The sequence below is a fragment of the Pogonomyrmex barbatus genome, unplaced genomic scaffold, assembly GCF_055798465.1.
Source record: "Pogonomyrmex barbatus isolate J1 unplaced genomic scaffold, ASM5579846v1 scaffold17, whole genome shotgun sequence".
Classification (NCBI taxonomy): domain Eukaryota; kingdom Metazoa; phylum Arthropoda; class Insecta; order Hymenoptera; family Formicidae; genus Pogonomyrmex; species Pogonomyrmex barbatus.
In genome coordinates, this window is record NW_028297113.1 from 5,049,304 (window position 1) to 5,064,747 (window position 15,444).

The following is a 15,444-nucleotide window of genomic DNA, read 5'->3' on the forward strand; positions in this document are numbered from 1 at the left end:
GTCGGAATAGTGTCGGGCCAGTAGCTTCGAGTCTCGCATGTGTGTGTACGTATGTACGCACGTGGGCACGCGCGCGTCACCGCGCGCGCAGATCAGGTATATGTGTGTATATATATATATATATATAATATATATGTATATATATATATAATATATATAATATAATATATATAATATATATATATATATATATCTTTCTCTTTTTCACGTGATTCGAATTCTTTCTTTCTCTTTGTTCCTTTAAATCGTGAGTAATGCGCGGGAAACACGTGCGAGAGAAGAGCAAGATAGAAGAAAGCGGAAGAATAAATTGAGAGAGAGAGAGAGAGAGAGAGAGAGAGAGAGAGACAGGCAGAATAAAAAGAAAGAACGACACGAAGAAACGAGAATGAGAGGAAAGAAAGAGAGGTCGTCGTAGACCGCGACCTAAGCACCTAAGCGCGACTCGTCACGCGGCTTGAACGAGCGAGCGACGGCCGAGCGTGACAGGAAGGAAAATCACGAGGCGAGCGTGGTGGTGGCGCGAGCGACAACGTACGCCATCCGCTCGTGTCGGCAGCCGGGCGTGCACTGCCTTTCCGAGTCGTCGGTTGGTTCTCTATCCTCGACTCCGGCTTGCTGGCTGGCCGGCTCGGCTCGCTCGCTCGATCGCGGCCTCCGCACGTCGCGACCGGAGCCGCCGTTCGCCCGCATCACACCGTTGCACCTCGACGGGATATCACGCATGATAGAAAGATGGGTAATCAATTAGTGAATATCGACTGAAATCAAAGGACTTTTCGAGAACGCAAGAAAGGATCGAGAAACTCTTGATCTTTTCATCGAAGCCACTGACACCTGACATCTCGATCATCAACCTACCTGGCTCAACTTGACATTTGTTTTTCTACTCGCGCCGCGAAGATTGACAGATTGCACAATAAATTTAAGTCTCTTGTAATTATTTATAACGTTTAACATTTATTACGTGGTTTAATTCGATGCTAGAATATGAGATGTACTGGCAATTCTTGTAATCAGTATAAAGAATTAAATTTTGCGCAAAACATGAATATAAAATAGAGTTTAAGAATATATATGAGCTTTAAGACGAATCTCAAAATATCTGTTTTATCGATAAAGATAAATCATTATTGGTTATTCAAAATAAATTCTTTTTAATTAAAATACTAATGTATATGGCCTTGATCATATTTGTATTAAAAAAAAAAGTTAAGAAATTATAAATTATTTTATTGATTTGTGATATAATATGGTGTCCAGGGCTATCAAATTACTGACTGAATAAAAAATAAAGGCAGATGCAGATGTGTAATTAATGAAAGAATAATATTAAATCATTAAAATTATGTTTAGAAGCTTAATATCAAAAAATTAAAATGCATTACAATCTGAATGTATGAATGTATAAGATAAAAAAAATCGATAAAATGATATAAATTAAGTAATAGAAAAATATAATTTATATTGTTAAATCGAGCATGTTATTATGTTATATATAAGCATGAAAGGATGAAAGTAAAAGATATTTTGAAATAATTGATTGATAACGAACAGAATTAAATATACCATCTCCATCTTGGGGAACATAAATATGGGAAATATAAATAATTTTATTTTTTATTTGCACGAATGTGTAAAGTAAAACGTTGATACATTACTCACCTCATTTTTTAATTTATACTAAATGATGGTACTTTTTCGTTGGAATTTAAAATCGACTCCGAGATCCTTTTAAAAGCCTCAAAATATCGATTATCGAATTGCTGATTATCCATCTCTTTTCAATAAAATAAAAGAATTTTCTCTCAATAAAATAAAAGAATTTTCTCTCGCATTTATTATTGTTGACATATAGTGACTTAAATTTTCAGATTTTACATTAAACTTGAAAGCTTTTATAATATCTCATTAAATACAATAAATTTAAAAACCAATGGATCCAATGTTAATCTAAAAATAGAAATCGTTATATACCGCATCAGCACATACATTCGTATCAAACATAAACATAAAATTTATTGATAATATGGTGAATATAGGTAAATGTACATAAAGATTTGTTTTAAAAATATAGCTTCTTTTAAAAACAAAAATAATTTTTAAAAAATAATATTTCCTCACTATAAACGAAATGCCAATGAAATATAGGACGAAATATGTAGTCAAATCGATCTCTAAATGTCCTCAATCTATGTTATTTGATGAAATATTTTATAGAAAGCACAAGGGCTATATTCACTCAACGAATATTAGACGCATTGCGGCATCTCTGTGAGAGTGTTACTTTACGATTTCACCTATTTTAACATCCGTTCTATAAAAGTTCTTGCAATAATCGTGAATTTATCGAGTTATAAAAAGTCTGAACTTTTCGATTGAAATCATTTTAGACGTGGATGGTTGATTCGCTGTCCATCTTTCGTTAACGATTTACAGACCCTATCTGAGCGATGCGATAGCGTGACTATATATTCATGACGCTTTCTTCCTGATCCAAATCGCGTGACGTAATATAATATGCTCTATATCAGGATCAAACCGAATAATAAAAAGCATAAACACATACATACACATGCATACACAATAATACGTCTGCGTATTATTTAAGTGGAAACAGGAATGTTCATAAGTGACGAATGGAAAAATTAAATTGAGCAGCAATTTAACCGAGTCTCTGGCTTTGATAAATAAAGATAAAAGGAGAGAAAAAATCTAGTAAAGCATGTTCCACATTAATCAATGTGATGAAATCTGTCATATATATATATATATATATATATATGAGACAGATCATATATGATGTATACTGCGTTTATTATATATATATATATATATATATACTTAAACAATGATTGTATAAATGCGAGATCGAATAGAGAGTGGAATCTTCGATCGGCGGGATGAAGAATCCGCCGATGAATGGCCGCTGGATGTGGGTGTCGCTATTCGAGTACTTCAAAGTAGGATCAATCCGGGACTTTTTCTCTCGTACGTGTGTGTATGTGACCGAGAGATGTAGACAAATCAATGGCCACGCCTTTGGGAATCGAACGCCGCATCCGACGTTGCCAGCCGAAGACAAAGACACCCACATGCGAATTGTATCTCCTTCTCGATCCGAAAAATCCTCTAGGAAACTATCTCCGATAATTGCCGTTCCAAGAAACTAGAGGTATGACCGACTCGCCGTGTTTCGTTCCTCTTCGTTCCTCTATGCCCTCTCGCGCGAGGTATATATTATTAGTCATCGCGCGTCCTGAATTCTTTTCTGCTTGCTTACACAGAGACGCATCAGACAATCCTCTCGGCATCACACCTTGATTCACGATGCTTAAATCATCCCATTACGCATATAATTATTTCGCATACTTTCGTCTGTTAATAAATATTATTTTGATGATTCCGTAATTGATGATACTTCATAATAAAATAGACTAACTCGGTTTAATAAAATTAAACAAAATATGTCTGTGAAAAGCGGAAAAATTTAATAAAACGAACGCATAAAAGATTCAGCTCATATTTATTTGTAAACTTTTAATTTGTTTATTTATTACTTCCATGAATTAACGTAAACATTATTCACATTGTGTTTGTGTCAAATACAATTTGTTTTCTACACAATTTTAATAATACAAGATCATCATATACGGTCTACATATATATATATATAAAATCATATATATACATATACTACATATATATATAAAATGAATATAAATTATAAAAGATACAGTGAAGAAACTTGGGAAAACATTACAATTATCAGTGGTCGAGTGAGTGCCAAGTAATTGTGAATCAAAATTTCTGTTTAAACCGAGATTCCAATATTCTCTTCCTGTGGAACCACGTAGCGTAGTATCGATCCATTACATGCGTGAGAATGCCTATAAACTAAAGGGCTGTCGTACAAAGTGCAGCATTATGCGCGAGAGAGAATCGCCCGAGGTGATGCACATTATTCGCATTATGCGATCGTGACTCGTGACATACCGACTCGTGGGTGAACCGAATATAACAGGTAAGTGAGCGAATTTTTGCGCCATCGACGTGAATTCCGCCTTGTTGTTTGCGCGTGATGAGATGGGAGCGTGTTGAGATCGGCGCTGAAATTACCGTAAACGTGCGACTCGCGTAACGTACCAACGCTAAACGGCTCGATAACGATTGAGAATTTTAAGATGTCTTCCCCCTTATGCGTGCACTCGTGACTTCCTGCGATCGAACGTGGGACTTTCTTCGAGCATCGAATCGCGTGCACGCTTTTGATTTTAAGCACATTATGTCTTTTCAAATATATTAACAAACAAATAAATATTTATTTCCGACTACTCTTTTCCACCATTGTTAATAAAATTTTGTTACAAGTTTGTAGTGCGAACGAAAATTTATCACTCATCGTAAGAATTAAGTTTTGCTAAGTGATCAATTTGTAATATAAAACACACTGTTCTATTTTATCCGTTTTTTTTCTAAAAGAATTTTTTATTTATATTAAAAATTTTATATTATATATAAAAAAACGTAACCAAAAAACGTAACGTAATATTTTTATTTGTAGTTTAGATATTGTAATAAAAACTTATAAGCGTTTGATTAATTTTGGAATGAATTTATGAATAAATATACTATATAAATATACTATATAAAGTAATATGAAATGTTTCTTAAAAAAATAGTGCATGATGGAAAGCGAGTTACTGCTGCCATCTAGCTTTTGAGAAGTCTACATGATTCTTCACATAGTGCCGGCAATTGCAAAAATTACAGATAATACCAATATACTATTCATAAAACGATAAATTAATTAATTATATCATTATTATAATAATTGTAATAATTAGTTATATTATTCTATTATTGTTTAATTAGTAATAATAGATCTATAAATATGATAAAGTGACATTTTCAATAAAATTTTTTAAATAACTCTGTCTTACTAATGTACTTTGTGTACTTGCTAATAATTTATTGTCAAAATATATAAAAAAATTAATATATTTATATACTTTAATATCTTGTTTAAATATCCTCTTTTAAAATTTATCAGAACTATTGAATTTTATTTTTTAAATAAATCTAATTAAATATCTAGATTTTATATCTATATTTCTAAATATTTTCTAATATTGATTGACATTGCTTATAATCGGTAAAAACAACCGGTAATTCATCTGCAGTAGGTATGTTAGGCATTATTAACTTGATAATAATAATAATTTAGATTTTATATTAGATACATGTATTACTTAAAATAATAATTTAGATTTTATATTAGATACATGTATTACTTAAAATAATAATTTAGATTTTATATTAGATACATGTATTACTTAAAAATCTTTATGTATTTATGTATTGATTTAAAAATATATGTAACTCATGAATTATATAATTGTATTAATTACATACGAAATGGCACATTTTAAAACTTTGCTAAAATCTATGATCCTAATGTTGAATACAATAGTAAAAACAAAAGAATTTTATTCAAATATTTTTTTTCACATAAATATTTTTTATGAGAAAATTTTTCAAAACTACATATAACTATCTATCTTTTTTTAATATAAAATTTATTCCAATTATGTAATAATAATTAATAACAATAAATTATTAATAATAATTAATAATAATTAATAATAATAAAGCAATTAAGTAATAATAATTATTAATTGTAAGAATAGATAAAAACTACTATTTTTTAAAAGACAATTATTTAAACGAAAGCTTTAAATTATTCATTTCAATTTACGCAGCATCTATTTTTAGGTTCAGGAAGTTCTTACTTCGCAAGTTTAAATATTCTCGAAACTATGTGTAATCTATACGTAATGTTCAAAGTACATCGCGCAATTGATTGTACACTTTACACAAGATAAATGTAAAATTAATGTGAGCTTATAACATGTTTAAGTAAATATTTTTTTATAACAATTATAGTTTCTCAAAAATTTCAAAAAATTCTCTTAAACAAATAATCCGTATAACAAAAAAGAAAGTGGAGAAAAACATGAGGAGCTATTAATTCGAAACGATTGTTGAATATATACTTTAAACTTTGCTAATTTTTTTCTGCATATTACAATATAACCTTTACGTTATAGAATGACAAGCATGTTATTGATGATTGCGTGCATTGCACGCGTAGCTCTACTATTGTTTGCAAATACGATTGAAGTATTGTTACATTTTGAAGCAGAATGATGTATTCCAATTAATGGTTTTATTCAGTGATATATATATATATATATATATATATATATATATATATATATATATATGATCACTGAATAAAACCATTAATTGGAATTTCCTTCATAAATATATAACATTTTATACATATATATATATGTATATTTTATACATATATATATGCATAGATATTATACGACATGATTGATTGCTAATAGTTTTCTAGATGTATGCATTATAACATGAGTTTTTTATTATACTTCTGTAAAATATTACAAAAACCGATACAATATCAATGCATCTATTTTCATGCGACGTCAATTGACGATGACCCGATGTGTATCAATTCTTTTGTTTATATAATTTATTGTGGGGTAAGTCAAACAACATTATATAGATCAAACATTACATGTATGTACAAACGAGAATTCTTTCAAAAAGCGAAAGTCATTTATTATTAAACTTTATTATTAAACAATATAATTATTAAAAGTTTTTAATTTTAATATAATATGCAATTTATTTGTAATAAAATATTCTTAATATTTTGTAATATAATATAATATAATACAATATATAACATATTTATATATATTGAAACATATATGTAAAAACATAAATGTAATAACTTAATAAAGAAAACAAAAAATATTACATGGCTTTTTTTTCTTTTTCTTTATTTTTATTATCTATATATAATATGTAATAATATTATAAATATATTGAATAAAACAATAAATTAAGTAAAAATAAAATCAAATAAATCTATAGTGTTTATTATTAAGTACAATACTAAAAAATAGTTATAATTATAAAAATATTAATTATTAAAAATATTACAACATTATAACATTCTATGAAATAATAGCCTTTTCAGTGTATTAATTTCACAACACGCGTACGTTATACATATTAAAAAACTTTTCCGATTAAGAAAATACATGTGGTAATTCTAATGTAGGAATTAAGGAAATATATGTAGTAATTCCGTATCTCTTGTGACATGGAAAATAACATGAAGGACGTTTCCTTTTAAATAATTAGCGATTACGCATTTATACACGAGTGAAAAAAGAGCTATGCATGTATTAATTTTATAAGATTGCAATTGGTGAATGTAAAAGGCGACAGGTGAAAATAATACTTATTATTGCTTATTGCTATTGCTTGGTTATTATTACTTATTTTTGCTATTAATACATTAATTCTTTATTTATTGCTGTAATTTATTTCCATTAACTAGAAAAAATTGTTTAACAAGTAACAAAATTTTACAAAATTAAAAGAATGACATTATACAATTTATCAAACTTATAAAGCCCCATATTAATAAAACACCGATAATTGTTAATATAGTATAATGAGCGATCTTTAATCTGAAAAACAAAGAAAAAGGTCATTGAAAAGTCATTACGTATAAGGCGAGGCCAAAGGTAATAAAGATGTATATGTAGAAGTATTACTCACTTCCTGTATTTTGCTCGTCCTTTTTCTAAAGTGTCTATCGGATCATTACCTAAATATAGACGCATGCCAGGTATCATTTCTTTGATATATGTTTCCCAATCCAAGCTATTTATATCGAAATTGAAAATCTGACGATCGGCCGGATTCACACGATTCCAAAGTCCTATAACGGCGTCATTGTTGAAGCGCCACTGTTTTGTTGAAAAGTATGATAATACAGAAGTAAATTTATTTATCTTCTGATAAGTTTTATATAGCCTGAAAATTTGCAATTCCGTTATTTATTGTACCAATAAGTGCGATAATGTTTAATTATCTTTAATTGCTTTTAAATAAACTTGATAAATTGCTTACATAGGTTTTCGACCGCTAAGAAGGAATATAGTATCAACTATGACAGCAGGTATCATGTGCAGAAATAACACATATATATCGTGCATTAATTTGTGCTTGTTTAAATAAAACATATAGTACCAGAGAACGCGTGTACTCGGCACCTGCATGCCATAAAATTCATTCAATTTCATAAACCTTCTCCAGGTGATGGGATTTTCACATATCGACACATAGTTATAAATTGGAGTTCTCTCAGTTTCAGGAATGTCCGGATCTATATTCTCGATGCTCAATAGAGTATTCCTAAAAATATACTTGTAAGTAATATAATTATGCCTTATGCCAAATACTTCAATGTTATTTTATTATTCAATAAAGTATTAATAAAAATTAAACTACAAAAGATGAACTGATTATAAAAAAATAAATTCTATAAATTTGTATAAATCTCTGTAGAAACTTTCAATATTCTATTTTTTTTATATAACAATTGCTTATTAATTACTCAGCACCTTAATTGTTACCAAGGAAGTTATATATATTTTGACAAATGTAATGTTTTGACAAATGTTAAAAATTATTTTACTTTTAATATGTATAATTATCAAATTGATAAGTATACAAATAATTTTATTTGCTAAGAATAGATCTTATTTTTATTTAATTTTCTTGATGAAAATAATAATATATGTTATTTATATCATTTTTTACATTAATGTATGTATCTTGTTTAATGTGTCTTTTTAAATTTATTCATTTTTATTCATTGTTTATTTATTTTAAAAAAATGAATATGAACACCCATAATTAATTAACATTAACTTTTTATAAACAATAATTAAAAAGTACAAGCAGAAAATAAAAATTTAAAATTTATCATAATTTATAACAATTATTATAATTTACATGCAAGACGTTGATAAACGGGATTTGTATTACATGGTATTAGAAGTTGATAAACAGATTCATATTAGAATAAAAATTTCAGAATAAATATTTATGAAGGAAAAACATATTAGTAGACCACATTAGTAGAAATAAATAGATCAGCACTTATGGTTTTTTTACAATTCTGAGAGTTTTACTATGTCATATAAATTCTGTTATTATATTGTTTTTATATATATATGTATATGATTGATGACGACAAATATTGATGATGTGGAAAAACATAATAACTGCTAATTTATTTATAAATCTACTACTGTGGTTTTTCCTTTAGAAAAGAAGAATATATATAAATATATATATATATATATATAAAATAACAATATATAATAACAATAATAACAACATATAGTATGTGCGAATTTATTTGTTAATAATTATCTTTATTTATTTATAATATTAAAATTGTAGTAAAACTTGCCTAAGTTTGCTTGAAAGTTTAAAATATTGTAATTATTTAAAAGACTGAGCCTGATATATTAAATATTTAATATAAATCTATTTTTGAAATATTTTTGAGCTTACTTCCTTTTACCAGTGTCCCAGCTTGCAGCGATGAGATGCGAAATGACATAATCGGCAGGTACTATCTCTGCTACAATATCAGGATCACAGTGCAAACTACGTAATAAACCTATGGCACTACCCATAACTACACCTGCTGCACCATATACGTTGTTGATCCATCCACTCACTGGCTCTTCAGCCGTCGTTGTTATAATCGATGGTCGTACGATACAGGCCGGAATTCCGACACTGTATTGCCGTACTGTGTCTTCAGCGATTGCCTTTGTAAATACATATGTATTCGGCCATTTATCTATTAATCTGTAGATTATCCAAAATATGTATATGTAAAAGATGATATGAGAGGTTAAAAATTATTATTGGCAGGAAATGTGAAAATTAAAGATGCATGAAGTTTTCATACTACATAAAATGAAATGAATATCCTATTTCCGCTTTTGCAATTTTTATGAAAAGACACTTACATCGGCGCAAATTTATTTAACTTTTCGTCATCCATGATATCGAGTAAAGTTAAAAGTTGATCCATTTTTATAGGCGGAGGATAATATTTTTCCTCAATGAAATTATGTATACAATTAGAAAACGCAGTAGATACATAGACAAATGCCTAAAAATTAAAAATTAGTTAGTTGAATTTTTTCAATTATGAAATTTTAAATCTGATTGAAATGATCCTTTTTTTCATACCTTTAAATTTGGCATTTCTTTCGCAAAGAGAAGAAGCTGCTTTGTACCTCTTATATTTATGTTCGTGGCGACTCGTAATGTTTCATTAAAACGTACAGTCGCCGCCGCGTGGAAAATTATGTTAGTGTTTAAGAGAAGTTCTCGATTTTTCTGCGATAATCCAAGATCCAATTTACTTACATCAGCCTCTATCATTGCTATTTTGGTACTAAAGTTAGGTTGCTCTTTTTTCAATCTGTCATAAATCTAAAAACATAAATTTTTTAAAAAAGTCCTTTTTTTATTTTAATACGTGCATGTTCATCCTCTTTTATATAACATTTTTATTATTTATATTCTATATATATTATTTTTTATATTTATATTATGTACTAACACAATTATTAAAATGCTCTTTAAAACGTTGTTCAGGCGTCTTTTCTTTTTTTGCCCTCATGAATAAGTATAGCTTTTTCATATCCGGACAGCATCTAAAAATGTTATTTCTCTTTAATAAAATTCACGATAAATATTTATTAATACCGATTTATTTGTAATTTTATCTAAAAATATGACTTGACATTTTATGTGTAAATTTTTATGATTTTTTTTTAATCTACTTATTAAAAAATTGCCAAAATGTCATAAATTATTGTTAAAAATCATTTGATTAGATTTATGTGTTTTAATGAATTATTTACATTGTTTACATGTATTAAAACTTTTTAATAAAAAATAATTAAAATAAAATAAAAAATAACTGATAATTGAAAAATATTTTTACCTTAACAATTTTTCTGTTAAAAGTATGCCGAGAAAACCGGAACTACCCGTTATTAAGACATTGCATCCAGCGTAGAATTCAGGTATTTCATTTCGGTAATCGCTAGTGTCCAAATGTTCCGACATATCCAACATATCTTCGACATAATCTTTGTTTTTTCGTGCCATCTCACCGGTGATTTTGGATTCGAGAGATATTCCTCAATTTATCCAATATGTTTGCGTATCACTAAATACGTTTGCGAAATCAATAAATAAAAATTCACAATTTCCAAACAACAAACAACAACGAGATACTTGATCACCGTTTAATCAATCAACCGGTAAATTATTCGACTTTCTCTGGTCTAGTTTTTATAACGCGTAGGGAATGCTTTTCCTAGAATGCTGCTGTTCGTCAAGGCGCAGTCGTGTAAGAATCGATGAAAAATCATCGGAGTCTTTACAACTCGGAGGTATGACACACGCAAGACGATCGTAGTAAATGCGCCTACAATCGCACTTCAACTGAAATAAGAAAATGCGCGTGTATAAAAGCATATAAAAGACACGGAGAAGGAGACATTCTATTAACATTGGGTATGAATATGTATGAATTGCAAGTATGAACAAAAAAAGGAGAGATTTATTTAAAAGAGAGAGACCGAGAAAATTACACTGACTGTTACAATGACTTCAATGACTAAACAAAAAAATTCTATGCACACATACATATGTACGACAACTATGCACACATACAGTTATATATATATTTTACATTGAATCTAACTAAGAAATTTATTCAATTCGTAAAATAAATAAGTACAATTTGCATTTTATATGAGATGCTTTCATTAGCAATAAAATTGCTTGGCTGTTTTGATATATAATGAACTATTCTTCAATATATATTAAATATATTTAAATAACATTTAGATAAATAATATTTATTATCAGTAAAATGAAAAAGTTAAATTTTATTTTATTTTAAATAAATTTAAAATAAAAAATATATACAGACGTAAATATCGTATCATTAAATTACATCATCCATTGTTTGTATGTTATAAAAATAAGTAAAGTAAAAATAAATAACTTGCAATAATGTACAATTAATAATTTGTTCGATAGGATCCAATTTGTGATTCAATTTGATCTAACTAAATTTTGAAGAAAAACATAAAATAAATTTTTTTTTGTAATATTTTGTTTGAATTGAATAAATAAAATTAAAATCATAGTATGTGATGAATTTCATATTCATGAGCAGAAGATACAAAGAGATATGATGGAACGATACATATTCCTAAAGTATTTATAAAACATATTTAAGGAATTAAATAATTTTTCATATTTTTTATTTTGTTATTTTTGATAATGTATAAAACAGTTTTTTAAACTTTATATATGTATTTTTAAACTTTATATATGTCATATATGTATATAACACATATATGACATATATATATATATATATATATATATATATATGTGTTTATAATAATTTTAAAAAAATATGTTTTATTCTTTATTAAAGTATGAAATCGTAAAATTTTAATTACATTTTATTATAATCGAATATATATATATATAAAGTGTATAAATATTAATTTCAAAAAATGCAATTAATTTCATAAAATGCAAAACGACGAACATTTGAAATTTTTATTATTGGTGACTAACGATATTCAAATGATATTCAAATAGCGTATCGGAATCAGCGTAATATGAGAACAAATATTTTTACTGAGCGACTTATGATGGTTTTTGCGAAAACAACTTTCAGAAAATATATTTCGCACTGAAATTAAAGTGATTACGCTTCAGTGATCACGATCTAGCCGTGTTGAGAAAAACTGTATGCAACTGCTAGTTACGTTACCAACGGAATTTAATATAAATATAACTACACATTTGTACATGTAAGTAAAAAGTAACGTTTAAAGAATATTGAATAAGCATCTAATCAATTTGACTGATTTAATATTATTTATTTTATAAATATATTACAAATAACAATTTTTTTAAATACAAATTTTTTTTATATTTATGAATTTCGCAATTTTTTATTAAATAGGTCTCTCTCTCTCTCTCCCTCCCCCCTCCACCCTCTCTCTCTCTCTCTCTCTCTCTCTCTCATTTACTCTTTTTCTACATACAAATATATATATATATATATATATATATATATATATATAATTAACTTTATTTATTTATTTTATTTATTCCAATTTTTTGCTGAAGAAAAAATATTTTGATACTTAAAATTCACTTGAATAAAGTGGTAAGTAATCATACATTTTATGAGAGATAAGAAAAGCGAATGGGAATTTCAGATTAAAATAAAACATAACCAATGGAATAGTAAACTTATCTTGATGCTGCTATAGCACTTACACTTTTTTTATGAATGTCGATAAAACACATGCGAATTAATGGAGTCAAATACTGAAATAATATCAAATGTAATAAAAAAAGATTTAATATGTAGTCAATAATGTAACGTAATCGATGAAAAATAATTATTTTCTTTGATTTATTTCTTCAAATAAGGCGATACAGTCAGATCTTATATTTCAGATCATCTCAAGTACAAAGTTGAAATGCTGTAAGTTATTTGTTGACTGGATAGAATCTCAAGATCACATCTGATTATTAAAAATAGGATTGGATTATAAATACCACCTACCATACCTAAAAAATAGGATTGGACCATAGTATCTCTATGCTATCTCTAATTAAGAGACACGATAGTTTTTCACGTTATGTATTTACAACCAGTTGCGAGTATTTGATATTATTGAATTTCAAAAATAATTTGATCGACTGTGCGAGTTAGATTTTATTAAGTTTATTAATCATTTGGATTTTAATTATATATCAAAAAAGTGCCTTTATTTTTCCTCTATATTAATCACAACACTAAACATTATGCAAAACAAATATTTATGGAAGCAATACAATAAATTAATTTAAATATGATATGTAGAAGATTTAAATATGATATGTGAATTTTAAATTATGATTTATTATACATTTAAAAAAAAAAATTTTAATTTTATTATAACTTGTAGAGATTTGCTCTTTCTGAATTACTCATTAAGTTATAAAAAAATAATATTGTTGTAATACTTATACATCATTTATAAATTAATCTACAAGATATGTTGTTCACAAGCTATTCCTGATTTTTCGATCATCGATAATGTACTATTCTTCTTACTTCAGAATCCAAGAAGAGAGCAGAACATTCATTGTCACGATGGTCATCGATAACTGGCATAGAATTTTCTATTTATATTGTGTCGATCACATATGATCAACATTATTGACATTTAAATTTATAAAAAAAATATTTGAAATTTGAATTAGATCATCAGTCTGTTCATATCATGCTTGGTACGTCATATACTTAATATTTATAAAATGTCTTCGGCACCTTATTTTCTAATATTATGCATGATCTTTAAAAATTTTTAAATTTAAAAATTAAAAAATTTTTTTTCAAATTTGTATGTAAATATATATCCATAAATTATATTATATATATCTTAGCTGAGGTTAATTTTCGCAATAAGAATTTCTTATGGGAGGAAAAAAGATAATCATTATCGATTTATTGAAAAAGACAAATTTAGGTTGCGTGATGTTAAAATAAAATATTTTTGTTCATACTGTAACATTATTATCTCTCAAATATACGATTATTAAACTTGAACAATTAACAATTAATATCTAATTGCACGAATATGAAATTTTACAATTAATAATCTGTAATAAAGTGATAATTTATAACAAGTTATTTTGCGCAATTTATTTGTTATAAAAGTAAAAATCAAACATGAACGCTATAATTCTGTTGTAATATAATTACATGGGATAATTACTTTTTAATAATTTATAAATATTTTATAGATTACAGTAAATCCTATAAATCTTGTAAATCTGAATATAAGAAATTTGCTTTCCAAAAGAATTGAAGTAATTAACAGAATAAAAGTGAAAAACTTAGGATAGTCTTTTAACAAGTAGTGTGAATTAGTTTTTCTTTTTTGAATAGAAATTTATAATTTGTATAAAGCTAACATTAAATTGACGACGAGGTAATTACGAGGTAAGCGTCTTACATATCTATTTCATTTTCTGTAGAAATGATAGTTCATTTGTAGTAATGCATTACATTAGAACTCTGTGTAATAATGTACCGCGTATAGCTCGTTTTAAGATGTGATTAGGTGCTCATTTTTTTATACGAAAATGTTATATAGATGGTAATCAAGATCAATTCGTGATCTTGATCTAGAGACGAATAGAGTTGACGCACATAAATCCTGTTTACTGCTTAAAGCACGTGACTACTCGATCGATCAACTGATCAAAGTAACATAGTAAGCATGTGTTATATGTACGCGCAAACATTCACATAACGTTGCACTCATTCATAGATTATACACATATTTCGAAATTATATTTTAATAGAAAATTGATTTAATAATCTGACAAAAATAAATCTTTATTTCGCGTTATGTTACTCTC

The 15,444-nt window shown here is 27.1% G+C and overlaps 1 protein-coding gene across 1 annotated transcript; it reads right to left on the reverse strand.

The window, feature by feature from the left end:
- Positions 1 to 6,953: 6,953 nt before the first annotated feature.
- Positions 6,954 to 11,457, reverse strand: LOC105427816 (fatty acyl-CoA reductase wat). The gene is made up of 8 exons (XM_089074465.1): positions 10,931 to 11,457; positions 10,544 to 10,637; positions 10,168 to 10,413; positions 9,942 to 10,087; positions 9,475 to 9,777; positions 8,020 to 8,304; positions 7,666 to 7,923; positions 6,954 to 7,574 (listed from the first exon to the last, which is right to left on the reverse strand). The coding sequence occupies exons 1-8, from the start codon at positions 11,095 to 11,097 to the stop codon at positions 7,478 to 7,480; spliced, it is 1,596 nt and encodes a 531-aa protein (XP_088930591.1). The 5' UTR covers positions 11,098 to 11,457; the 3' UTR covers positions 6,954 to 7,477.
- Positions 11,458 to 15,444: the final 3,987 nt, after the last annotated feature.